Below are 27,944 nucleotides of genomic sequence, written 5' to 3' on the forward strand. Positions count from 1 at the left end.
CATCCTCTAATGGCAAGGGCTTTCCCCGCTTTCAGTAGTGTTCTATTTATTTGCAGATTCAATGAAACATCGTTTGATTAATCAACTAACCACTATTCTGGAAGTGATTGCTCTTTTGTTTTTCTTGACAATAAGCAACTAACATGATTAATCAACTAAAGAGTCCTTTAATCAGATGACAGCTCTGTTCCCTAATTTGCCCAGTTAGGCCCCATCCGAGAGGGTCTTATACCATCCTTGGGCCAGGATCACCACTCAGTACACACACAAACGCAAGCTTCCTCCCCCCCCCCCTTTTTAAATTAATTTTCCAAATTTTTAAACAAACAAACAAACATAAATCATGACTGAACTTGGTCCAATCTTAGTATCATTGTTAAATGACTTCCTCAAATTCCCTTGACTGAATTTCATTATATATCATTGTAACGGTTTTCCAAGATAATATCTCATAAAATTTACTTACCTCTCAACATCTTTATCTCTTTTCATCATAACTTTAAACATGTTGTTATATAACTTCACATATTTAAATCCTTAGCCTAGCTGTTATTTTGCAAGTGTTTCTATTTAATTTATCTTGGCATATCTGGATAAATTTCAAACACAAACGCAAGCTTCCTGGCCTCTTATACATTAGCTGAAGGCTCTTTGCCTCTCATTAGAACTGACAAGGGAAAACTGGAAACTGACAGAATTTCACGCTTGGCAACTGACTCCCTCTTGTCTTTTGCCATCAACTGGATAGCTCAGTTGGCTAGAGCATGGTGCTGATAACGCCAAGGTTGCCGGTTCAGTCCCCGTTCTCCAATGTTCTTCTTATGTTGTTTTTGGTCATTCTTGGGATGGCTCAGTTGGTAGAGCATGAGACTCTTAATCTCAGGGTTGTGAGTTTGAACCCCACATTGAGCAAAGGATTCCTGCAATGCAGGAGGTTGGACTGTTAGGGGTGGCCCAAATGGCCCCTTCCAACTGTACAATTCCATGGTTCTATGATGGTTTATCAGTTCATATGCTGGGAATGTACAATGGGGAGAATCCATACTTGCATTCCTCTCACACAGTGACTCCTGAGTGTGTATACTTCAGGGCTGTGGGATGTGAAGGAGAGGAAAGAAAGAGAAAAAAATTACCTACGTACTTAATTTCTAGAGAAATGTTTGGGTATTTTTTTTACCTGGAAAGGTGATATGTCATGAGTGCTTATGTGTTTTAAAATGTTTTTTTTACATCTTATTAGTGTTTTTTAAATGATTTAAATAGGTTTTTATTTTATTGTCAATTGTATTGTTTTGCTACTTCGTGGTTTGCCATCCTGTGCAGTAGAAATTTTAATGATGATGATGATGAATGAAGAAGTGCTCTGCTTAGAAAGGACTAATACTAAAAGTAAAGTACAAGTAAAAGAAGTCTTTTTAAACCAAACTTTGTGCAAGCAAGGTGGGTGATAGCCAACTAAGTCCTAGTAGGCCCATAAAAATTAATGCGCATGAGTAACTTAGGTCCCTTAATTTGAATAGGTTTACACTGAGTATGGCTAACATTGGATGCAACCCACATGACTTGCTATTTGTGATGCTACAAGTGTTGTCCAGTAGGTGCCTGCGAGAGTTCCTCCATTGCCTTAAAATGAGACCTGGAACAATTTTGCCCTCCTCTTGGTAAAACACATGTAGAGATGAAAATACAGCGTCTGCCTTCCAGGAACAGAATCCAAGTATGGGTGAATGCGGCCAATGGAGGCAGATGCTCTCAAGGAAAGGGGAGAGAGAAGTAGAAAGTGTGAATACAGAGCAAAGGCAGAAATTAAAACAAATGGCAATACAAAACGCTTGATTAACAAAAGTGAACATTAATTTGGAAGGTACAGAAACTTCAGTAAGAAGAAAAGACTAGACACTCAAATCTATAGTAAAAGTGAAGAATCTTTGCAGTGATGTAAATAATGCAGTTTTATGAAGAATGTGAATTTTATAGAGGGAAAACCCAGAGAAAGTCCATTGCTGCCAGGCTTTTTGACTGAAAGCTGTGAATTTTGTACAGTATAAACCCCCTAAAACTACTATTCTGGAAATGATTGCTCTTTTCTCTTGTTTTTCTTGACAGTAAGCAACAGATTGCTGCAGACGTGTTTGTAGGTTCTAAAACAAAATGCCTTTTCTCTCTCTACCACAAATTTATAGTTGATTTAAATTATTTTGGATTCATTCAAAGGACCCTGGGACCTGTAGCTAGATTTGCTGAGGCCTTTTTATGAAAGGTGCCTGAGCATTCAATGAAACTACCGTTCCCAGGATTCCTTGGTTTATGTCCATAACAATGATGGAGGATTTTAAACTGGTTTACATCTGCAACATAAATAATCTCCTATGGAGGATTTCACATTTATGTTCCTTCGCTGTTTTGTGATTGTATGTGTGTGTGTGAAATAAAAATATATATGATTAAACTGCAAAGCTTATTGATTGGCTCTTTCTGCTTATATTTAACATTTTTGCAATTTTTATTTTTTACAAAAACTAATCTGCTTCTTGATGTTTCTCCTGTGCTCCTCTTTCTTGGCATTTAACAGCATTTAAAAAAACTAAATCTTAAGATATGTTTTCTAATGGATTATCGACACATTAATCAATAGCCAGTGCTTCAGCTGACAACTCCAAATTCACTGATGAATTTTTTGAGTCCTCCAGAAATACAGAGAAAATAAAAGAAAATGACTTTCTCTTGGGCAGATCTATCCTCTTTCATTTGCAAGACCAAACAACAAAGGTGGCCAGAAAGAGAGACCTATCTGCCTAGAGACTAGACAATTACTGTAGTAATTATAATTTGTCAGCTCCTTGGAAGGGCTATAAGAAGAATCATAATTAAAGCATATCTGAATGGGGTGGAGGCCCATTCAGTTAACATACATGATTTCTCTTTGCAGAATCCAAAGAGTGCCACACTGTTTATTCTCAAATTGAAAACATTCCCCAGGTAAGTTCCATTGAGCCAACTGAGCCACGGAGGGATTTTCCACTCAAGTGGTATGTACACGTTAGAGGGTTAAAATGTAAGTAAGGCTGTTTTTCCTGTCTGCATTTCCATTTGATTTTGCAAATCTTGGTACACAGCATCACGGTTTGATGTATTTCCACTTGGCCCACTGTATGTCCCTGTTTCACCTCAACAATTCCCCTAGTGATCATCTTCCTGTATCTGCAGCCAAGAGCACATTGGGATTTACTCCCAAGTAAGAGAGGACAAGGGACGTGGATGGCGCTGTGGGTTAAACCACAGAGCCTAGGACTTGCTGATCAGAAGGTCAGCGGTTCGAATCCATGCGACGGGGTGAGCTCCCATTGCTCAGTCCCTGCTCCTGCCCACCTAGCAGTTCAAAAGCACATCAAAGTACAAGTAGATAAATAGGTACCGCTCCAGTGAGAAGGTAAACAGCATTTCCATGCGCTGCTCTGGTTCGCCAGAAACGGCTTAGTCATGTTGGCCACATGACCCAGAAGCTGTACGCTGGCTCCCTTGGCCAATAAAGCGAGATGAGCACCGGAACCCCAGAGTCGGCCACGACTGGACCTAATGGTCAGGGGTCCCTTTACCTTTACTTTTTAAGAGAGGACAAGTCTACATGAACACATCACAGAGCTGAAGCTTAAACTCTTTCTTAGCTCCTCTTCTGACTGGCGCATGCACACAGGCACACACACACTGCCTGGTTTTAAAAGAGGATTGCACAAATTTGTGGAAGAGGAAGCTGTTGATGTCTACTAGCCGCAATGGTTATGCTCTCCCTCCACCATTAGAGGTGAGCCACTGGCCAGATGCTCACTTGGTCCAGCATCCTGTTCTCACAGTGGCCAAACAGATGACTGTGGGAAACCCACAAGAGCAATTTCCCCTCCTGCGGTTTGCTAGCAGCTGGTTTCCAGAAGCATTGCTGCCTCTGAACATGGAGGTGGAGCATAGCCATTGTGGGAGGGTTGCTCATGAGTTCCACTGTACCTGCTTGGAGATCCCAGCTTTGCTTCTTCTCAAAGTGAGTGAAAGGAGACAAATCTACACCCGCTTCCCACATTCTTGTTTGCAGAGACTGATGAGCAGAGAGTAGCATGTCTTCCCCCTCCCCATTGTTTCAGTCCTACCTACCAGTGAGTAAGCCCCATCAAATCCCATGGGGCTTTCTTCTGAGCAGACACAGGTAGGATTGCAGTAGGCAGGCAGTGGGTGGGTGAGTGGTGTGGGGTGCTCCTCCATGACACAACCACCCCTGTAGGACCACCATCCCCAGGAAACAGTTCCAACTTTATACTCCTGGGATTCACCACTCAAACACTTTTGAAATGAGAGCAAAACTGGCTTTAGAACTGCTTCAAAGCACAGCATTTCAGAATGAAACCAGCAAATTGTTGGTGACTTCATGTGTACCTGGTTCAAAAGAATGGGTGTGAATGCACTGAAGGGTAATGCATTCTGATGATCAGAGCACATTGTTTTGAACTGGATCAGGTGCACCCTTGGTTCACTGAGCTTGGTCTTGTAGACACCAGTCTTTCCCAAACGGTGCCTTCCAAATGTCCTAATGGGAGCAGCTGAGAGTCATGGTCCGAAACATCTGGAAGGCATCAGGTCAGTGAAGGCCGATCATTGCCTGGCAACATCTCTCCAAGGTATCAGTGCCCACATCATGGTCCTGCCCATCACAGTTGATCCTGTAGACCAGGGACGTCCAACTCCCAATAGACTGTGATCTACCCACAGTATTAAAAAACTGGCAGTGATCTACCCATCGTCGGACCAAAGTTGTAGAGCTTTTTTGGGGGGGGAGGAGATTGCTGAGGGGCCAGAGATCTACCAGAATCACCTCCGCCCAACCCCCTCCTACAGTGAACATGATGAGTAGTAAATGATAACTACAATGGAATTCAAAATGGGGGCAAGGTTTCAAAAGCAAATAAGCCCTGAGCACAACTCAGTAGTAGTTGATCATGCTTAAAATACCAGCGACATGTTCACACCTTTTTGCTGGGTTAGTCTCTTGAGGACTGAAGACCTGTGAGGAGGTGCTTCAGTGCTTCCGAAAGATCTCAGGCATGGACTTCGAAACACTCATTCTCTCACATTTGCTTACATCAATACCATATTCTTGAAAAAAGTCAGTGGAAACTGTGGGTGGAGCCAGTCTCTCAAGGTATTTTTACTTTCCTGAGGGGTGGGTAGGGGAAGTGTTAGTTTCTATTTCACAAGTATTTTATCAAAAAATTAAAACCACCTTCTTAAAAGCTCAGAAACGTGTGATGTGTATCTGATTTTACGTTGCTCCACAAATGACGATTTTAATCATCACATCCATTTTGCAAAAAAAAAAAAAAAGGCCACATAGCTTGAGAGTTTCCATTCACACCATATTTTAGTCACCAAAATTCAATAAACATCTGCATGGCCTTTTTTTTTTTAAATTATAAGTGACTTTGTCTTGGCTTCATTTCTGGCCACATCGATGGCTTATATCCCAGAATTCCTTGCATGCTCCTCCAGGATCACAGAGGCCAAATAGGCAATGATTACGTACTTCTTTGGGCTGCTCTATCCACCTCTTTGGTGGACTAAACTAAATTATCCCTAAACTATCAATATTAACTACAACAGTTAATACTGATGGTTTAGGGATAATTTATCCCGTGGTGGTAAAGCCATCGTAACAGTGTCCTGCTTATCCCTCTCGTCACCTTTATTATTATTATTATTATTATTATTATTATTATTAATTAAATTTATTCCAACCCACAATGTCACAGGCACCAGTAAACATTGCGGTTTTCTCTTCCACTCACAGAATTCCCCATCGGAAACCCAACAGCGGAGAGGACCAAAGGCGAAGAAGGATGTGCCCCAGACCATCTACACCACAGTGCACCTCCCCAAACAGGTAGGAAGCTGCTACCATCCATCTACATTAGAAAAACAGAGCTTCAGACGTGAAAATATTGACACAGAAAACAGGAAATTGGGAAATTCATTTAAAAAAAAGAAACTAGTTGTAGTTGAAGTACAAGTACGTGTCCAAAAAGGAACTGACTCCAGTTCATGGTTGTCCTGTTACAAAATGAATGGCTTTGGTTCGTGTCCAGTTCACAGTTCAATTCACGGTTTGTTCAAATGTTCCTCAGCAATTTCTTTTCAGCTTTCAGAATGTTATGAGCATCTGCGGTGAAGTGTAAAATACGCTTAAGACTGAGGAAACATCAAAACGCCTACACAGTGGAATGTGAAGCGTTAATTTCATTTTCCCCAGCCGTAACATTCTTTGAGCTTAAAGGTTGAAAGAATATAAATAGTATTTTTTTTAAAAAAAAGTAAGAAAATGAATGGTTTCTAGTTCATCTTCAAGTATAAAGTTCTCAAAATGGATTTAGTTCATGTTCTAGCTGGCGGGAACTGCTTTTAGTTCAAAGCTTTTTGAATTAATTGGGTAAATTGGTCAAGCCACCCTTGTAGTCCTGTCCCGTTCTGGCAAGCTGGAAGGTGTGCAAAGGAGGGCGACCAAGATGATCAAGGATCTGAAAACCAAGCCATATGAGGAACGGTTGAGGGAGCTGGGTATGTTTAGCCTGGAAAAGAGCAGACTCAGAGGACATGTGATAGTCATCCTCAAATATCTGAAGGCCTGTCACAAGACAGATGGAGCAAGCTTGTTTTCTGCTGCTCCAGAGGGGAGGACCTGAACCGATGGATTCAAATTACAAGAAGGGGAATTTTGACTAAACCTAAAGAATAACTTTCTGACATTAAGAGCCGTTTGACAGTGGAACTTTGTAAGGTGGTGGACTTCCACCATTTTTAAGAAGAAGAAAGAGGAGTTTGGATTTGATATCCCGCTTTATCACTACCCGAAGGAGTCTCAAAGCGGCTAACATTCTCCTTTCCCTTCCTGCCCCACAACAAACACTCTGTGAGGTGAGTGGGGCTGAGAGACTTCAGAGAAGTGTGACTGGCCCAAGGTCACCCAGCAGCTGCATGTGGAGGAACTGGGAATTGAACCCGGTTTACCAGATTACGAGTCCACCGCTCTTAACCACAAGAAGAGGTTGGATGGCCATCTGTCATGGATTATTTAGCTGAGATTCCTGCTTGGCAGGTGGTTGGGCAAGATCCGCAGGGTTCCTTCCAACTCCACAAATCTATGATTCTATTATTCATTCCAAGCACTGCAGAAAACTGAGGAATTGTGTCCTGATTACAGGACTGGATTTCGCTTCATCTCTGCTATGATTTCAGATTAGATGATTCAGAGCGCAGAGACAGGGTCTCAGGAAGCTGCCTTATATGAGATCAGACCATTGGTCTATTTAACTCAGTACTGTCTACAATTAGTGGCAATGATCCTCCAGGGTCTGAGGCACAGGACATTCCCAATGCTACCAGTGATGTCAAGAATTGTACATGGGACCTTCTGAGTGCACAGCACCAGCAAGCATTCTACAAATGAGCCAAGGGCCTTCCCCAAAGATGCACAAGGTACAGGAAGCACAAGGGCCTCTTTCTTCCTGTCCTGCATGAAAAACCCACTGCAAAAATTGTCTTGCCCCTGAAAAGTTCCCCTGAAAGCTGCATACTTTCTGCAAATGGCATAGAATTTCTTGGCATTAGAAATGTGGTCTAATAACAATACGAACCATTTTATTAGTAATTAGCAATGGGACTTTTTAGTTTAGACAAAGAGCAAGTAAGAGGTAACATGATAGAAATTCGCAAAATTATTCATGGCATGGAGAAAACGGATAGGGAAAGCATTTTCCCCTCTCTCATAATGCTAGAACTCGCAGACATCCGCTGAAGGTTGGAAGATTCAGGACAGACAAAAGGAAGTACTTTTATTTTTATTTATTTATTTTGGGTTTTATTTATTTATTAAAGTTCTTATGTTACATCGGTAAACATTATCATATTACATCCCAAGGCTTATTATACTAAAATTTTCAACATGTATACAAAGTTTCTATACTAAAAGAAAGAAGAAAAAACAAGGACAAAAAACTTTTCCAAAATCATATATGTACCAACACTTTGGACTTCCTGTCTATCCCGTTGTATACTCCTTTTTTACAAATGAGTGTACTCTTATTATTGTATATTTCTTTACATTTTATCTAATACATTCCTATATCAATATGTACCCTTGGTCTTATTTCTCAACTCAGTCTCTCTCCAACGCCAGTGGAATGCTAGCATAGATAGTGAACCTTTACTGTATTTTTGAACATATATCTTATATCTAGCCCACATTTCCATAAATTTTTGTTTTGAAAGGAAGCACTTTTAAATGCAGCACAGAAACTGTGGAACTCCCTCCCACAGGAGCCAGTGATGCCGCCAACTTGGGTGGATTAAAAAGAGGATTAGACCAATTCATGGAGGACTAGGTTATCAAGAGCTACTTGCCATGATGGCTCTGCTCTGCCTCCAAAGTCAGAGGCAGTTACACTTCTGACTATCAGTTGCTGGAAAACACAGGAGGGGAGAGAGCTTTCATGCCTAGGTCCTGCTTGCTGGTTTTCTGCAGGCATCTGGTTGGCCATTGTGAGAATAAGTTGCTGGAGTAGATGATCCAGCAGGGTTGTCTTATGTTCTTACGGTGAGCTTGGTTTAACAGCTTATTAAAAACAACTCCCAAAACTACATAAGAATCTTCTCCTAAACTCTACCAAACAATTTTTTTTTTATCATCTTGAGATCAGGAATCAGCATGTGTGTTTAAAGTGAGGGGGAATCTGAATCCCTTCTTCTTCCTTGTCATTCTCTAAGGCGGGCCAAGGATAGCCAATGTGGTGTTCTCCAGATGCTGTGGACTACAACTCCCATAATCCCTGATGATTTGCCATGCTGGCTGGGGCTGATGGGACTTGTGGCCCACCATGTCTGGAAGACACCATGTTGGTTAGCCCCTCTCTAAGATAATACTAAGTACCGTACTTTGAAGCTGTCCATCTCTTTGCACAACCACCCTAGGGCACAGTTCTTCAGCCTTAAGTCCCCAGATGTTATTGGACTACAACTCCTATTATCCCCAGCCTGCTTAGTCAATGGTCAGGGATGATGGGAGTTGTGGTCCAACAACATCTGTTATTTCAAGGTTAAAGACAACTGCCCTAGGAAACCTGATCCCTCTTTGGCAGGATACAGATTTGAGATTCATGGCAATCAATAGTTGGGTTTTTTCCAGTGATGTTCCAGCTACACAAGGCCTGTTTGACCACCACCACCACCACCCTGTAAATGTCTTCTTCTTTTTCCCAGAATCCTTTGCAAACAGACGACGAGAAGATGCGGAGAACCAGAGAAAAGAGTGAGAAAACAATTTACTCAGAGATCACCAAGCCTCAGGAGGCATGTGGATTTTTAAACATCTATTTCTTAGCAAGTGGAGATGGGTTGTAGCATGGAAAGGGAAGTGGGGAAGCTGGATCCATTGCAAAGCCACATGTTACCCAAGGCTGGTGGCATAGCAAGTTGCAAGATCTGTGGTTGCGTTAAAGGTGGGGGTGGGAAGATGTGAGTGGAACCTCCAGGTGTGTAGGGGGGGGGGAGTCACACCACAATACAGCACAGAATGTGGTCTTAGCTGCTAAATTTATTTTCCTAACAGCCTCAGCTTTCATTTTCTTTTTTAATGGAAATGAGCTCCTTGGCTTCCCACGCTTGCAAAGGGGGAAGTCTGAAAAATGCCTCTCCATGGTTGGGAGATGACCCCCCCCCCAAGATTCCCCATAGTCTATGCGAGTGCATTTCACAGCCACTTTGCCCCTCCTTGTGACTAGCAAACTGCAATAAGTTCTGCAAAGCGGTAAAAAGGAACTTTCACAATGCAAGAGAAGCCACACGTATATTCTCAATTTACCCCATCGACACAGGTTGCATCATGCTGCTTTCTTTTTTAATGCAACCTAGGTTTGTAACTAGGGACGTGGGTGGCGCTGTGGTCTAAACCACTGAGCCTCTTGGGCTTGCTGATCAGAAGGTCAGCAGTTCAAATCCCCGTGATGGGTTGAGCTCCCGTTGCTCAGTCCCAGCTCCTGCCAACTTTGCAGTTTGAAAGCATGCCAAAAAGTGCAAGTAGATAAATAGGTACCGCTCCGGCAGGTAGGTAAACGGCGTTTCCATGGGCTGCTCTGGTTTCAGTGTTCCATTGTGCCAGAAGCAGCTTAGTCATTCTGGCCACATGACCCGAAAAAACTGTCTGCGGACAAACGCCGGCTCCCTCGGCCTGTAAAGTGAGATGAGCACCACAACCCCAGAGTTGTCTGTGACTGGACTTAACTGTCAGGGGACCTTTACCTTTACCTTTAGGTTTGTAACTATCCCAGTATTAAACTCTTGACCTTCGCAGACACACATCCTTCTCCTTCTGAATCTGTGAGGCTCAGCTCACCACCTATGGCAGACTTCCCCAACCTGGTGTCCTTTAGACATTTAGGACCACATCTCCCATAAGCCTGAGCTAGAACAGCCATATGTTGCTGGCACTGATAGGACCATGCCTGGGGCTGATGGGAGTTGTTGGCCAACACCTGCAGGGCATCAGATTGGACAAAGATCTGTGTTGTGTCCACACTTGGTTCACACACGCTCCTCTCCCTCCTCATTTAATCCCCCTAACAACCCTGTGAGGTAGGTTAGGCTAAGAGGAAGTGACTGGCCCAAGGTCAAGTGGGGCTTAGAGCCCTGGTCTCCCAGGTCCTAGTCCAACACTCTCACCACTAGGCTGCTGGGGATGAGCAGCAGCTTAGGATAGCTACTCATGCTGTGCTTTGGGCAATTTCGGAGACACCACTATGGGGAAGAGCCTGCTGGACTAGGCAGACACACCTTGGCTTTTCCGGGCAACAGGGCTCAGCTGGTATTCTGATGTGCTTTGCTGAATTGGTCTCTTTCTGCAAACAGGCAGCAGTATCTTCCAGAATAGGCAGCAACTTGTGCCTGTGGACATGTGTTTGTTTTCTCTTGCAGTGCGAGGACCAGGACTCCAAGACAGTCTACGAGACAGTGAACAATCCAAGACCTCCTGAAACCACAGAGTACAACAAAATTCTCTAGCAACCCAAGGACCAAGGGGACAAAGCAGTAGCAGAGACTGGACCACCAGAGGGAAATAAAAAATTTAAGGTCTTATATAGAGTGGTACCAAAGGAGGAAGGCAAAACTAGAAGGAGTTGGCTCCACCTATCATTGGCTGTTGAGCTTCCTGCCTTGCGCATCCCACTGGGTACCACCCATCACAGCAAACCAGGGCAGCACCGCCACCAGCAGCATCTTGGAGAAACTCGCTCTTCCAAAGCAGAGCAGAAGGAAAAAATGCACCATGTCAATCACCTGTCTTCACAATTACGTCAGGCGGCCTGCTTTTGCCCACATGGTTTGAAATCAAAGCACTGGGTTTTGCAAACCTCGGCAATCAGTTAATTGTTGAGGTTTGCAAAATGCCTCACACCACCCAATGCAATGTCTAAAGCAGTCCAACTTGGTGGCCAGCCTTACCTCTTGTGGGAACAAGTACAGTGGTACCTCGGGTTAAGTACTTAATTCATTCCGTAGGTCCGTTCTTAACCTGAAACTGTTCTTAACCTGAAGCACCACTTTAGCTAATGGGGCCTCCTGCTGTCGCCGCACCACCGGAGCATAATTTCTGTTCTCAACCTGAAGCAAAGTTCTTAACCCGAGGTACTATTTGCGTATGTAACCTGAAGCGTATGTAACCCGAGGTACCACTGTACCATCATTTGGCTATATGCTCTGTGAAGATCTTCCTTCCTTCCTTCCTTCCTTCCTTCCTTCCTTCCTTCCTTCCTTTCTTTCTTTCCTGAACCTTCCAATATTCAACTTCGTTGAATGCCCTCTCATCTTAAGAGAGAAAACTTATCCCTGCCCACTTTTGCTGGTTTAGAATTTGTCTCTTAAACCCACCCAAGTTGGTGGCCGTCACAGTGTCTCTGTCCACCCATCTGTTGCTTTCCACCCATTCATATCTGCTGCCTATTTGGGACCCTTATTTGCAATAGAAAATATGCACTGGAGGTCAAAATACATGAATATTTGGAGTCAAAATTGAGCAGAAACGTGGACCTGTCATCTGCAGCAGCCCAGGACGGCAGGGTTGTCTGCTTCCAAGATAATTGTAGAGATCTTTTATGCAGGCCCCTGCTTCAAGTGCCTCCGCCTTTGGAGAGAAGATGGATTATCTTCATGAGAAAGGACCCCTCTTCTGCAATGGCATCCACAGAACTCACTCACTTGTCTCCCCTTCCAGATTAATTGGCATGTGATTGATTTTCTTGTAGGTATGTGCATTTTTGTTTGGCACTTTAGGGTAATTTTGAATGTTGTGTGAATGTACATTATCTTGTTAAATGACTGTCTGTAATGCTTTGATTTGTAAGGACTTTGAGATCTTCAACAATGAAAAAACAGAATGCCCGATTTTAAATAAATAACTATTCCCCCTTTCTCCCTGTCCATTTTTCTTCAGCTGTTCAGTCTACCCTTCCCTGGTTCAGTCATCTCTGCCTTCTCAGTCCCTTCGCTCTCTGCTCACATTCTATGCCTACCAATCAAATGTCAAGGGACAGATTGGGAAGAAATTTTATTCTGTTTGCTTCTAAAGGCAACCTTGCATAATTCACACTTTTCAAGAACCAAGCAACAGTCATCTTTCAAAATCTGCATTTCTTTAAGTTTTGCAGTGCACTTCTCCAGTAATATGTTAAAAAAAAATTATATGCCAGGGTAAAGTGTTCGTAGAAATGAAAATGTGAAAGTGAAAATAACATACAATAATGCATTATAGAAAAAAAGTATATTAACAGAACTTTGCACTGAAATGTTGGTGGATTTTCAAAAAATCATAAACTGATGTGAAAGTGTGAAGAGCTTAACTTAAAACTGGAAAAATGAGAAATGGAGGGGGGACTGAAATCAACAGACTTGCCCAGCTCAGCAAGGGTGGTCCAGTTCTCCCCTGATGTTCCTTTTGGATACACAGCAGACTCCAAAAGATGCTGGTCAGGTGTATTTGCATGTTTTTTTTGTCTTGCCAGAGTCCAGTTAAGGGTTCACCCACATTTTGATCGTAAAAGGTAAAGGACCCCTGGATGGTTAAGTCCAGTCAAAGATGACTATAGGATGCGGCACAAATCTCACTTCAGGCCAAGGGAGCTGGCGTTTGTCCACAGACAGCTTTCTGGGTCATGTGGCTAGCATGACTAAACCGCTTCTGGCGTAAGCGGACACCGCAACGAAAACCAGAGTGCACGGAAACACTGTTTACTTTCCCACCGCAGCGGTACCTATTTACCTACTTGTACTGGTGTGATTTTGGACTGGTGTGATTTTGAACTGCTAGGTTGGTAATAATAATAATAATAATAATAATAATAATAATAATAATATACCCCGCCCATCTGGCTAGGTTTCTCCAGCCACTCTGGGCAGCTCCCAACAGATTAAAAACAGAATAAAACATCAAACATTAAAAACTTCCATAAACAGGGCTGCCTTCAGATGGTAGAAGCTGGGGCAGAGTGATGACCCCATAACTTTTCTCATTGCCCCGCAGCTCTGTGCCTTGTCCACTGAATTGGATCTTATCAGATGTACAGAAAATCTGAAGAGAGTTTTTGTTTAACTGAGCTTCAATTCAGTGGGTAAGATCAAATTTTCAACTGGGTTCTGAACCAGGCAGGCAGGCAGGGGTGCAAGGCAAGGCAAGGCAAGGCAAGGCAAGGCAAAAGGGAACTTCTGCACAGACCAATCACTTCTTCTGGTGCATCAACAATTAATTGCACATTAATTATTAAAAAACCAGTTAAAACTATTTAGTTTAATTAATTAAATAAGATTTATGAACTTGATCTAGTGCTACCAACTTTTCAAAGTCTGATATTTACACCGTCTTTGACACTTAGCACCTCCAGGGGGGATCTTATATACAGTTTCTCTTTCTCTTCCTCTTCCTCCAAGAATGAGAGATGGACAACTTCACCTTCTCCCCTGGATCTTTTCCGCTGCAAAGCAAAAAGCTGCTGGGCAACGGAGGCAGAGCTTCAGCAGAAAAATCACAGAAAAAATATTAAGCCAGCCATTTCCCTGCCACTTCTCCTGCTGAGAGGAGAACACAGTGCTTAGCAGCAGAATGCAGGCTTGGGATGGAGAAAGCTCCATCTAAAAAAGGATCTCAAGGAGTTGGTAATGAGGGAGATCTTGGAGAGCCTCAGGCAGTTGGAGCAGACAATTAATTGATTGATATATTTTTTAAATTGGTTTTTCAAATTTGACGATCACATATCCAACATACAACATAATCTCCCGGACTTCCCTCCTCCCCTTTGTGGGTCCTATTGTTAATCATTTCCTCCTGCATCTTTTATAATACTGTAATCCAAATCTTTTACATCTCTGCTATATCCAAAATTCGCCATTAAACAAGGAATTCAACCCATTAATCACTTGCAGAATAATGGATTGAATTTATATCCTACCTTCTTTCATCCAAGGAACTCAAGGTGGCACAGACAGGTCTCTCCTCATTTAATCCCTACAGCAACCCTATAATTTGGTAAGGCTGGGAGCATTGACTGGCTTCCCAACTTCATGGTTGAGTGGGGGATTTGAACCCTGGTCTCCCAAGTGTTACGGTACAATCTGGGTGCGAGGCTGCTCTGCCACCCAGCTCGTCAGACTAAGTCCGCGGGTCCCTGCAGAGGAAAATGAGCTCAGCTGGAGACAGGAGCAAGCTGCAGAAGAGCCAAGTTTATTGCGCAACAGGTTCAAGGCGAGATTGAACAGCGAGAAAGGGGCGACATGAACTTTTGAAACTTCCCTCCATGCCCCAGAATACAGTGCAAAACACATCCCAGTTACATCATGAATACATTAAGAAGAGGTTGGGTTACACAGGATTAACATATGGAGGAGGGAGGGGGGAATATGCAGAGCTGGAGATATGCGCAGATAAGCACATCCTGAGTACCGGTGATGAGAAGACAATGGTCCATGTACTGGCATAGTGATTTGACAGGATTAGGGTCTTGACACCTTGCTTGAGGGATTATGGAGGACAGGGGAGGTGTCATGGAGTCCTAGAGAAATTGAGCAAAATGGCACATTGATTTTCTATGAATTTTATAGATTTTAGTCCCTTTTGACATTGACAATTGGAAATAAATGGATATATTGTAGCGAAGAAGAAGGTGAAGAAGTCATGCCCCCCCCCTTCCGTATCACAAGTCCTAGTCCGACACTCTAACCATCACACCACACTGGCTCTCAATACAGAGGGAGTGATTATTTGACTCATTACCCGTTAGCAGCTTCGTGTGTTTACATGGCCATTGAAACTTCCTGGAGGCTGTTTTTGGCGTGTGTGTTTTTTTAAAAAAAAGTTCAAGAAAACAAATGTCCACACCCTGTGAATCCCTGGCCTGCCTTCATCATCTGTAGTATTTCTACAGCATTTCTTCTTTTAACTCTCTAGTTAAGAGGAAGCGGAGATAGAAAAGGAGGAAGCTGCTGCTTTCTAAATTGTTCACAAGGTTTTGCTCTAGAATCAGCGGCAGAAAACAGACTCCAATGCAGACCCATGGAGGATGGCTTTGGATTGTGCTGCTATTTCCCCTGACAGGTGAGTTCCGAAGTCAGAAACTTCACAGGATTGTAGGACATGTGCTTTCCAAAAGGCAAGCAGCCCAATTCCTTTATCTGGCTGAGTTCTGTCTCTACACTCAGCTGCAGAACAGGAAAAGACAGGGACAGTGGTGGTGGTTTAAGAACATCTGACCAGCAGGAGGACTTCTAGCATGGATCAGCACTTTGGGGTCTTATACCACTTCCTCCAAAGAATTATGGGAAATACGCTGCGCAGTGGTTCAACACCCACACATCAGAGGGGAAGTGGAGGCAGCTGGGCTGAGGCAATGGAGGATCTTTGGGTTCACTGACTCTCAAAGGGAAGGAGCTGTCCAATCAGAAGGTCCAGAAAACGCAGTCATGGGACAGGCAGGTGGTGTGATGACCTGTTCACTGAGCGTATATCCTGATTTGCTTGCAATGAAGGATAGAAAAGGCCTGCTTTCTCATGAGCACTCATTCTGGGGTTGGTGGGTAGGTTATGTGTCTGAGCATCCTTCCTGACTTGCATACACAGAGATTATATGTCCTATTATTTACTTACAATGTTTATATGGTGCTTTTCAGGCAGACCTCACAAAGTGGTTTATCTAAGTTTGTTACAACTACAAGCACAGATTTTTTAATTATTATTCTTTTAAGTTGCAGCAGAATGGATGTGACAACTCCCACTTATGGGAGCTGGATGGCAACACTTCTGGTTAAAGTTGCTTTGGGTTCCCACAGAAGCGGATTTGTTGCAACAGAGTACTTTAGTCCACTTTAGTTGTGCAAAACTAACTTGGATTCCCAGAGCAAGTAGCCCTCTGAGAGAGTGCAAAGTGCTTTGTGGGTTGCTGTTCATGTGGGAGTGGTTGATTAAACACCAAAATCACTTTGAGCAGGAGGGGGTAATTCCTCCAAAATTTCCCAGCTGGAATCTGCTTGCAAATTTAATTGTTTGCACCTTAAAAATGAAATAAAGTGTAAAAAGCACTCAGCTTCACAACCTGATAGTTCAAATATTGCATGTTTTCTCACCTTTTAAAATGCCATGTGGTGTGTCTAATTTTGATTTGATTGTCCATTGCTCAGGCCAGAGATTCCTCTGGAAACCCTGCTGCTCGGGGTTTGTTGTTGTTTTAAAAAATACATTCCATTTCTGCCATAAGCTACAATTTAAGAAAGGAGCAGGTAAAATAGGGCTACATTTAATGCACATTTAACAATGCACATCTAAAGCACATGACTTCCACCAAACATTTATGGGAACTGTAGTTTCTCTTCTCACAGAACTATAATTCCCGGCAATCTACAGTTCCCAACGTTCTTTGGTGGACGCCATGTGCTTTAAACACTGGTCGTGCTTTAAATGTAAGGTGTAAAAAGGTAAAGGGACCCCTGACCATTAGGTCCAGTCGTGGCCGACTCTGGGGTTGCGGCGCTCATCTCGCTTTACTGGCCGAGGGAGCCGGTGTACAGCTTCCGGGTCATGTGGCCAGCATGACTAAGCCGCTTCTGATGAACCAGAGCAGCGCACGGAAACGCCGTTTACCTTCCCGCTGGAGCAGTACCTATTTATCTACTTGCACTTTTTTGTGCTTTCGAACTGCTAGACTGAAGATGACGGTTTTTCAACATGCCCTCTTATCAGCCTCTTCCATATGCCAGGCTGGGATGAGGCAGCAAACAATCCCAAAGAACAAACGTTTGTGGTTTTGTGGGACTACTGTTTTGTAACGGCAACAAACTGCAAGAAGCCCAGGCATGCAGGCCGGAGCAGATCTGTGCAAGAATAAAGGAAGCAACCCAAAGTCCCATTGCTCCTCTGTCGCTGGTTCATGACATGCAGATGGAGCCAAATGGGAGCTGCCTTCGAATTTCCAGCTTTCCAGTATGACCCCCTTCCCCACACACTTAACAAGCACTTGCTAGAAATTTGCAAGTGGGGAGAAGAAAGTGATCTTGTGCTCAGATCCTGCTTGCAGACCTCCCAGTAGAGGTATTTGGAAGGCCATTGTGAGAACAGGGTGCCGGACTAGATGGGTCTGATCCAGCCATCTTCTAACACCCTTATACAGCTCACAAACATATCTTCATTCAAACCCTAATGTGTAGAAATCTGCTGGTTTTTCCTTTTTTCAAATCCGAACTTCTCAAGAAACTTTCAAGAGCAATGGGGTCAATGGACCGCTGATGCTGTAGTATTAGTGCTGAGGACGATGTCCTGCTTTTAGGTCTCTGTGTGTGCATTTGTTCCAGGGAAATTTCAAACAAATTTCAAACAAAGAAGCTTTAGAAAGCTGCATGTTCTCCGTGCAGCCCTCTTAGGAGTACTGAGTTATCTCTGCTTTGCATATGGGGAAGAGGCGAGGCTTTGCACAGAACAAGAGTTGCCCTCCAAGTACGGAAATGTGGGCCCCCGAGTGGCCTCAGGATCCCAGGAGTGCTGCTCAAAGCAGGAACATTAAAGAGAAGTTAATGAGCCAGCTGGCAAAGCTGCCAGCTTTCGCTCTGCAAATCCCTGCCAATCCCACCTCCTTGCATTAAGATAGTTTTAATTGAGGTGAGAATATTCACACAGCTAATGTTCCAGGGGCTCCCCAGTACTCATTGTTTTCAGAAATAGCTGACTTGCATTCTTGCAACAAAAGAGAATTGGGTACCAAAGAGATCCTGCCCACTTGGATACCCAGGAGAAGGATTTTGCCATCCCACTTTTGCAGGGACTGTTGCTTTAGGAAAATGGTCGCTTCATCCCCTTGAATTGTACAAGGATGGGCAGCCAGAGGGGGATGGTCTTCCTTGCCTGAAAAAGAGGAGGGCCGGCGCACTAGGGGGTCAAAGGCACCTTGGCCCCCTCAATATTTATTTTAAGGGGGGCCCCAATCTTGAGGCGGCCCTGCACACAACACACATTGAGTGTTGCAGCTCCAGTGGCTGGCTCCTCCAGAATCACAGGCGCTTTGCACACACGCAATGCACATGAGGTAACGTGCACGATGCGTGATGTGCGTGGCGTCTCATGCACACAACATGTGCCCGGCCCCCTCAATCTTGGGGGCAAACTGGGATCTCTGGAGGGGGAGGCAGTCCCCTTGTTAGATCCCTACTCAGCCTATGCAGATGGCCAAACTGCCAACCAGCTCCCTCATTCTGGGATAGCTGAAGTGGATAGTATTATTCCTCCATGTGATGAGGAGAATTGTTGCTGCACATCCAGTATGGTTGATCCTTAGAGAACTGTTTGATCATCTTCCTTGAGGACTCTAATTAATCTATTACCAAACAGGCAGTAACATATCTGAATGTTGTCACAGCTCTCAGATCTGCTATGACTATTAGTTTCTAGCTTGTCATGTTTAATAATTAATACTTGGTTCTCCTGAGGTTGTGATACTTTATATTTTGTACTATATTTTGTTTAATGATCGGCCGGCTGTTTGGTTGGTGGATTGGCTGGTTTCTACCACTGGTATAAACTCGGATGGAAACTCTCCCATATTCTCAGCTTTCAAAACATGGCTGAAGTTTAACATGGGACACTGCCCAAATGTATCTTGGGAATGCTGTGTGTTGTTATGGATCCAGTTATAAGAATTCTAAGATCTCAGACATGGAATAAATCTTCATAAACCATATGTCTGAAATAGTACAGAAGAGCAATCCTGAAGCCATTTTGACTCTCCCAAATTGACCTCAAATATTTCTCTGCAAGGAGGAAAGAAATGGAAAAAGCTTTCCAATTATCTTTGGACTGTTGGAGCTCACATTCCTACATTGGCTCCCAGTATGTTTCCAAGCACAATTCAAAGTGTTGGTGCTGACCCTGAACGCCTTTGGCCCAGTATACCTGAAGGAGTGTCTCCACCCCGATCGTTCAGCCCAGACAATGAGGTCCAGCTCCAAGGGCCTTCTGACAGTTCCTTCACTGTGAGATGTGAGGTTACAGGGAACCAGGCAGAGGGCCTTCTCGGTAGTGGCGCCCGCCCTGTGGAACGCCCTCCCATCAGCTGTCAAGGAAATAAACAACTACCTGACTTTTAGGGAACTGTTTAGGGAAGTTTTTAATGACTGATGTTTTAATGTATTTTTGATATTTTATTGGAAGCTGACCAGGGTGGCTGGGAAAACTCAGCCAGATGGGCGGGGGTATGAATAATTTATTATTATTATTATTATTATTATTATTATTATTATTATTATTATTATTATTATCATCATCATTAAATCTGTTTTTAGTTTATTGCTGGTTTTTCTGTGTTTATTGTTGTTTTGGACAGTTTTTCTGATAATTTTATTTGTTTTATTATTGTTGTAAACCACTCTGAGAGTTTTGGGTCTGTTTGCAATCAAGCAATGTTCTATTTTTATGAAACAAACAAACAAACAAACATTCTGCTTCATCAGAAGGCATATTCGAGACATCACCGTCGTTAACATTCCTTCCTTTCTTAATCTAGCTCATCAAGCAGAGGAATCAGAACATCCCTCCAAAGATGGCCAAACAAAACATCTCCAAGCTGAGTTTGTCAATGCGACACAGCAACAAAACGAGTCCTTCACGTTGTGGCCAACGTATAATAGAACAGACCCCTCCAATGGAGTCTTGGGTATCATCACTACGCTGCCTGACCCCACTGTAAAGAGCGAAACAGAATATCAAGGCAGTAAGTGCCAGATGTGCATATGTGTGTGTTGGAGACCCCCGATTCCCCTCTAAGAGCTACAATTCGCAGAGTGGTTTAACAGTCAATCCTTCTTCACAGGGAACTTGGGGGAACTGTCACTCCATGAGGTTTATAGGGGCCTCCTAACAACTCTCAGTGCCCTTAACAACAATTGCCATAATCATTTGGGGGAAGCTCTGACTGTTTATAGAGTGGTACCAAGCACGTCAAAGTGCAAGTAGATAAATAGGTACCACTCTGGTGGGAAGGTAAACAACGTTTCCGTGCGCTGCTCTGGTTTGCCAGAAGCGGCTTAGTCATGCTGGCCACATGACCCGGAAGCTGTATGCTGGCTCCCTCGGCCAGTAAAGCAAGATGAGCGCTGCAACCCCAGAGTCGTTTGCGACTAGACCTAACAGTCAGGGGTCCCTTTACCATTACAATAGTGTTTTAAATGTATGATGTGAATGTGGCCTATAAGTTGATGAACACAAAGCTAATAATCTATCTCATCTCACAGGAGAGTCTTATCAGTCACTAAATATTAGGCATTATAGCTAAACAGAACCTCCATTTTCGGAGGCATATCCCTGCCTACCAGGTGCTGAGGGCATACATTGGGCAAGGGCTGTTTACTGAATTCCCTGAAGTCTCTTGTCTGCCCACTGTCCTATGTTGACATTTGGTCTGCTCCAGCAAAGGCTCAGTTTTACCACAATGCCCCAAGTATGAAATGGATTCGTTATTCAAAAACATTTTGTCCAGCACATGAAGTGACTGAATTTCCTAATTTTCTCTCCCAAAGGAAGGCTGCTGAAGCCAGCCATCGCCATCCACTCAACGAATGGGACCTGCAATGTCACCTTGAACTGTGTGGTAACTGGAGTGGAAGGAGAGGACGTGACTTACGCCTGGTCGACTTCTGAAATGGGGACGGTTCTCTCTGAGGAGCCATCTCTACACATCACCCAGAAGCCCCCAGATCAAACCTGGGATTACACCTGCACTGTGCGCAACAAGCAGAGTCAAAACTCCAGCACCGTTTCCCTGAGAGATCACTGCCATGGTGAGGCAAACTGCCATATTGAATTTCCACAAGGGAGATGCACAGAAGCCCACATCAACACTGTGTTGTAAAGTGGGGGTGGGGTGGGGGTGGCAGTCTATTCCCAAGAGACTTAAAATGTGACTGTTAGTGGTTATATCTTGCCTGGCTACAGGGAAGGCCACTCTTCTCTGCATCTCTTACTATTGGCTTAGTGGGCATGATGTCATGGAATGTTCACACCTGAGTCACATCAGGCACCTCAAAACCCCACCCCACTTGCCCCAAAACACAAACCCATATTTTGTTTCTGGGTAGCGGGGTGGCATTTTAAAAATCCTAAAATTATCCTAGACAAGCTCAGGCTACCAGAAAGTATAGAGACTGCTTTCGCACTCCTTCTTTTCCAGCTCAAAATGGCCCTTCCCAATGAGGAGGCGACAATTCTGGGTTTCTGTAGCTTCCTCATGTATTTAATCTGTAGATAAAAAAGTGGATTGAGGAGGGCGATTCTGAGCTGGGAAATGACCAGCAGGGACGAGGTTAAGCAGTCTCTTCCTTCCATCCAGCCAGCCTTCCTCTGCTGGGAAGGGCTTCTTCTGCCTCCTGATAAATGTGCAACCAGAATTTGCCATTACAGTGGAGTGTCGGTTTTTGAACGTCTCCGTCAACAAATCATTTGGAACCCGAACACCATAAACCCAGAAGTAAATGCTTCTGTTTTCGAATGCGCCTTGGAAGTCAAACTTCTAAGGTGGTTTCTGTTTTGAGTTTTCTTATTGTATTGAGGCTTCCATATTGAGTTTTCAGTTTTTGAATGTTTCGGAAGTTGAACGGTCTTCTGGAACGGATTATGTTCGAAAACCGAGGTTCCACTGTACAGTGGTACCTTGGGTTAAGTACTTAATTCATTCCGGAGGTCCGTTCTTAACCTGAAACTGTTCTTAACCTGAAGCACCGCTTTAGCTAATGGGGCCTCCTGCTACCGCCACACTGCCGGAGCACGATTTCTGTTCTCATCCTGAAGAAAAGTTCTTAACCCGTAGCATGATTTCTGGGTTAGTGAAGTCTGTAACCTGAAGCGTATATAACCTGAAGCGTATGTAACCTGAGGCACCCCTGTATATAATTCCCATCTCAAAACAGCGACAGTCTGGAAGTGCCCTGAGACCCCGATTGCTCAGGACTTTAAAGAAAAGTCGAAGAGGAAATAATACAGTGATACCTCAGGTTACATACGCTTCAGGTTACAGACTCTGCTAACCCAGAAATAGTACCTCGGGTTAAGAACTTTGCTTCAAGATGAGAACAGAAATCATGCTCCGGTGGAGCGGCAGCAGCGGGAGGCCCCATTAGCTAAAGTGGTGCTTCAGGTTAAGAACAGTTTCAGGTTAAGAACGGACCTCTGGAACAAATTAAGTACTTAACCCGAGGTACCACTGTAATGGAATCCCATGAAATGCATCATTTGAGCCACAGCCCACGAGCAAAGGAAGTGGGAGAGTTCAGAGTCCAAAAGAAACCAGCTTAGCATCAATACCTGGTGGACCATTATTGGTACAACAGCCATGCATTTAAATGAGCCACAGGAGAAATTCCTTGGTACTTGTGGTCTCCCACTGCTTAAACCCTCCTTAAAATGCTTGAGTAGTTTGTGGCAAGGATACCTTAGGGATACCTTCACCAACCTGGTGCCCGCTGGCCATTTTAGACCACAGCTCCCATCAGCCCCAGCCAGCATGGCGATATGGACATTCTGGTGGTGGCTGATGGGCATTGCAGTGTCCATTAGGAGATATTTACAACACCCAGCAAATTTTGCTTGCCATATGTAATCTGAAATTCACTCTTATTCACTCCATCTGTTACTCCAGATCCTTCAACTCTCAGTCAAGAAGCACCGACATTCTTGTACGTTAAGTACTTAGTTCCACTTTTGCTTGTTCTGGTCCTGTTGCTGATCCTGTTCCTCATGTACAGAAGGAAGAGAGGAAGAGGTGAGACTTGGCGCTTCATTTGCTTAGCAAAGAAACTTCATGGCTTCATGTCAAGATTTGTTTGTTAAGGGCCCTGAGAGTTGTTAGGAGGCCCCCTTATTTTCCTCCCAGAGCTGCAATTCTCAGAGTTTCCTGAGAAGAGGGATTGGTTGTTAAACCACTCTGGGAATTGTAGCTCCACAAGGGGACATGGGGCAGTGGCGGACCTGGGGGGCAGGTCTGAAATTTCAGCGACACCCTGTGCAACATAACAATTTGGTGCCTCCCTCCGCCTCTCATCTTCCATTCTAGCTCATAGCTGCGGAGCCCCCCGTGGTGCCCCGAAGGCTCTGCCCTAAGTCCGCCTCTTCTAGGGGTCTCCTAACAACTCTCATTGCCCTACAGCTCCCAAAATTCTTGGTGTGATTGTGGCCAAAATAGCCATCCTTAGGAAAGGTGGGGGTGGAAGGAGAGCCTTTGAGTTACAGAGCCCCCTGGTGGGTGGACATGAGCGCGTGCTACAACTCTGCTTCCTCGACACTGCAACTTCCATTAGTCCCAACTAGCACAAGAACCACACTGGGTGAAGCCAACAGTTGCCAGCAAAAACATCTGGTAGGCATCAGGTTGACAGATATGCTGTGCTGTGCCACCCGGTGTCAGAGAGTTCATCCTTTGTTGCAAATTCACAATGCCTTGGTGTGATCACTCAAGGAATATATATTCTGCTCAGGTGAATAACTAAATTGATTCTCTTAAATTCTTCAAGGATTTAAAAATAGATACAGTCTATTTTTAGATCTTGCACTTCATCCTCCCTGTGCAGAAAATACTGCTGTGCACACACACAAGATTTATTCTCAGTACTACTAAATGAATATACTCTCTCTCTCTCTCCATAGGAAGCCATAGCAGGACAGTATCTATCATTGAATCATCAGGTACGAAAACATCCATGCAGAGCTTTTTTAACAAGTCCAGTAGAGCCATGTTTTATTACATTGCTAAGCCTCTACAGAGCACCTTGAAATTCGTTCTGCCTATATTACCTCAACAATCTTGACAACAGTCTCCAAAGTCAAGCCAGTATTTGTATCCCATCACTGGAGGTGGGAGATGCTCAGAGCTGAGGGTTGACTGCAGATCAGGTGTGGGGAAGCTTTGGCCTTTCAAGTGCCACTGAACTACAGCTCCCATCATCCCATGCCCTTGGCCATACTTGCTGGGGCTGATGGGAGTTGTAGTTCAGTGATGCCTCAAAGGCCAAAACTTACCCACAGCTGTTGTAGATAATTGTCAATCTTTAACTTTTGATTTGCAGATTCCGACTTTCCTATTCCAGAAGAGGCAACGCAGCTGAATCCTGAGGTAATTTGGCTTTATATTACCCCCTGGCAAGGAGGGACCAAACCACTGCCTCCTTTCAAAATATTGTAGGAAGGCATCATAGCACTTTGTGAAAAAGAGCCATGTAGAAAAGGAGTAACAACACAAGGGGTGCTTGTTCATTTTCAAAACCCTTCTGTTCCAGTTTTCAAGCAAGACTGCCTCATGAAGCAGTTCAAATCAATAATTATATGTTAATAATAATAATAATAATAATAATAATAATAATAATAATAATAATTTATTATTTATACCCCGCCATCTGGCTGGGCCTCCCCAGCCACTCTGGGCGGCTTCCATAAAAACCAAAAATACAGTAAAATCACACGTTAAAAACTTCCCTGAACAGGGCTGCCTTAAGATGTCTTCTGAATGTCAGGTAGTTGTTTATTGCTTTGACATCTGCTGGAAGGGCGTTCCACAGGGTGGGCGCCACTACCGAGAAGGCCCTCTGCCTGGTTCCCTGTAGCTTTGCTTCTCGCAATGAGGGAACCGCCAGAAGGCCCTCGGCGCTGGACCTCAGCGTCCGGGCAGAATGATGGGGGTGGAGACGCTTCTTCAGGTATACTGGACCGAGGCCGTTTAGGGCTTTAAAGGTCAGCACCAACACTTTGAATTGTGCTCGGAAACATACTGGGAGCCAATGTAGGTCTTTCAAGACCGGTGTTATATGGTCTCGGCGGCCGCTCCCAGTCACCAGTCTAGCTGCCGCATTCTGGATTAGTTGTAGTTTCCGAGTCACCTTCAAAGGTAGCCCCACGTAGAGTGCATTGCAGTAGTCCAAGCGGGAGATAACCAGAGCATGCACCACTCTGGCGAGACAGTCCGCAGGCAGATAGGGTCTCAGCCTACGTACCAGATGGAGCTGGTAAACAGCTGCCCTGGACACAGATTTGACCTGTGCCTCCATGGACAGCTGTGAGTCCAAAATGACTCCCAGGCTGCGCACCTGGTCCTTCAGGGGCACAGTTACCCCATTCAGGACCAGGGAATCCTCCACACCTGCCCGCCTCCTGTCCCCCAGAAACAGTACTTCTGTCTTGTCAGGATTCAACCTCAATCTGTTAGCCGCCATCCATCCTCCAACCGCCTCCAGACACTCACACAGGACCTTCACTGCCCTCACTGGTTCTGATTTAAAAGAGAGGTAGAGCTGGGTATCATCTGCATACTGATGAACACCCAGCCCAAACCTCCTGATGATCTCTCCCAGTGGCTGCATGTAGATGTTGAAAAGCATGGGGGAGAGGACAGAACCCTGAGGCACCCCACAAGTGAGAGCCCAGGGGTCTGAACACTCATCCCCCACCACCACTTTCTGAACACGGCCCAGGAGGAAGGAGCGGAACCACTGTAGGACAGTGCCCCCAGCTCCCAGCCCCTCAAGACGGTCCAGAAGGATGTTATGGTCGATGGTATCAAATGCCGCTGAGAGATCCAGCAGAACTAGGAAACAGCTCTCACCTTTGTCCCTAGCCCGCTGGAGATCATCAACCAGTGCGACCAAGGCAGTTTCAGTCCCATGATGAGGCCTGAATCCCGACTGGAAGGGATCCAAATGGTCCGCTTCTTCCAGGCGTGCCTGGAGTTGTTCAGCAACCGCTCGCTCTATCACCTTGCCCAAGAATGGAAGATTTGAGACTGGGCGATAGTTGGCCATTGTGGCCGCATCTAAAGATGATTTTTTAAGAAGCGGTTTAATAACCGCCTCTTTCAGTGGGTCTGGGAAGGCTCCCTCACGGAGGGAAGCATTCACCACCCCACGAAGCCCATCGCCCAGTCCTTCCCGGCTAGCTTTTATAAGCCAGGATGGGCAAGGATCCAGGAGACAGGTGGTTGGTTTCACTCGTCCAAGCAGCCTGTCCACATCCTCGGAGGTAACAGATTGGAATTGATCCCACTCAACTTGACTAGACAGAACTCTAGCACTCTCCCGCCCTGGCCCTGCTCCCACGGTGGAGTCTATGGTGGGTTTACGGTGGAGTTTATGGACCATTTGTGTTCCAAAATAGCCACAAGCGCCTCCCGTGTTTCTAGGAAGGGGAATTTTATCGGTTTTTTGCTTTTGCATTTCTTTGTTCTCCTCCCCCCACAGGCCTTCAAGCCAATTCCTGAGGAGCCTCTGGAAATGGTGCAAGTACCAACAATAAATGATAACGAAGCGGCTTCAAGCACACAGGGCCACCAGCCAGATGTGCAGGCAAAATGTGGACTTCCCTAACCCAGGAGGCCCATCCAAGTTCCTTTTCTACAGGGCAGGTGAAAAGCTCTTCTTTCCAACACATCTTACCAACATATGGGAGCCTTGAAGCAGTTGCTTCAATTCATACTATTGATTTTAATTATGGCATGCGTTCAGCTTAAAGTAGGATTGGAGCCCCGCTTGAGACATCTCACACACACACAGTCAATCCATGAGTGCAAGAGGAAGCATTTATTGAACTTTTGAATGATTTTTTTTTAAGCCAGATATTTATAAACTAGCCATTGTGCCCACATTTTTCAACGAGTCTTTCTTCAGGGACAAAAACACTAATTTATTACCCCCAACTACTGAATATTCTTCTGCATTCCACCTTCTCCACTTCTTCCTGAGGAGACGCAGCCCTGCTTTTGCCTTGGCTCAGAAAAGGTTGGCTTGTGGGAGTTGTCATTGGTCTCAATGATTGTACTCTCTTACCTGGCAGTTAGGTCTGCAGACAGCCGGTGTTTCTTTTTTATTGTTGCATTTTTATTATTCACGAACACAAACTAAACAAACGCAAGTGTAACAACATCACTGGGGTGACAATATTAAAATAAAAATTTAAATACAGTGGAACCTGGTTCTCGAATGGCTTAGTTAATGAAAAAATTGGCTCCCGAACGCCAAAAACCCAGAAGTGATCCAGTTTTCAAATGTTTTTCGGAAGCTGAACGTCTGATGTGGCTGTCAGCTATTGTTTCCGGGGCACCTACGCCAATCGGAAGCCGCAAATTGGGTTTCGAACGTTTTGGGAGTCGAATGGACTTCTGGACTGGATTAAGTTTGAGAACCAAGGTACCACTGTATTAAATTTATGAAATCCTGCATTGCAGGGATAGATGATTCTCAGGGTCCCTTCTGACTCTGATTCTATCATATACTTTGGTAATAAGAATTAGGGATGAGACAGTACCCCTCTGCACATGTATGTTTAGTGATTTTTTTTCTTATTGTGTTGATATTTGCAAAAA

At 44.4% G+C, this 27,944-nt stretch overlaps 2 protein-coding genes across 8 annotated transcripts in view; both read left to right on the top strand.

Moving 5' to 3' along the window:
* LOC309359044 (SLAM family member 5-like) overlaps nucleotides 1–27,944 on the top strand; it is a 114,713-nt gene that overhangs the window by 28,427 nt on the left and 58,342 nt on the right. For 4 of the 7 annotated variants that reach the window (XM_081892488.1, XM_081892491.1, XM_081892486.1 and 1 more), the window contains 3 exons: nucleotides 2,930–2,979; nucleotides 5,831–5,923; nucleotides 9,292–9,531. In XM_081892488.1, the coding sequence (XP_081748614.1) occupies nucleotides 2,930–2,979; nucleotides 5,831–5,923; nucleotides 9,292–9,432 (284 nt within the window). In that variant the 3' untranslated portion in view covers nucleotides 9,433–9,531. Of the gene's footprint in view, nucleotides 1–2,929; nucleotides 2,980–5,830; nucleotides 5,924–9,291; nucleotides 9,532–11,001; nucleotides 12,495–27,944 lie in introns of those variants that run through there. The other 3 variants (XR_014163706.1, XM_081892489.1, XM_081892487.1) reach the window with 3 other exon arrangements.
* Nucleotides 12,877–27,549, top strand: LOC309359077 (uncharacterized protein). The gene is made up of 8 exons (XM_081892543.1): nucleotides 12,877–13,266; nucleotides 15,521–15,667; nucleotides 20,115–20,321; nucleotides 21,127–21,387; nucleotides 23,241–23,363; nucleotides 24,245–24,283; nucleotides 24,664–24,710; nucleotides 26,824–27,549. The coding sequence occupies exons 2-8, from the start codon at nucleotides 15,616–15,618 to the stop codon at nucleotides 26,947–26,949; spliced, it is 855 nt and encodes a 284-aa protein (XP_081748669.1). The 5' UTR covers nucleotides 12,877–13,266; nucleotides 15,521–15,615; the 3' UTR covers nucleotides 26,950–27,549.

Source organism: Podarcis melisellensis (genome assembly GCF_964234715.1).
Source record: "Podarcis melisellensis genome assembly, chromosome: 16".
NCBI lineage: Eukaryota > Metazoa > Chordata > Lepidosauria > Squamata > Lacertidae > Podarcis > Podarcis melisellensis.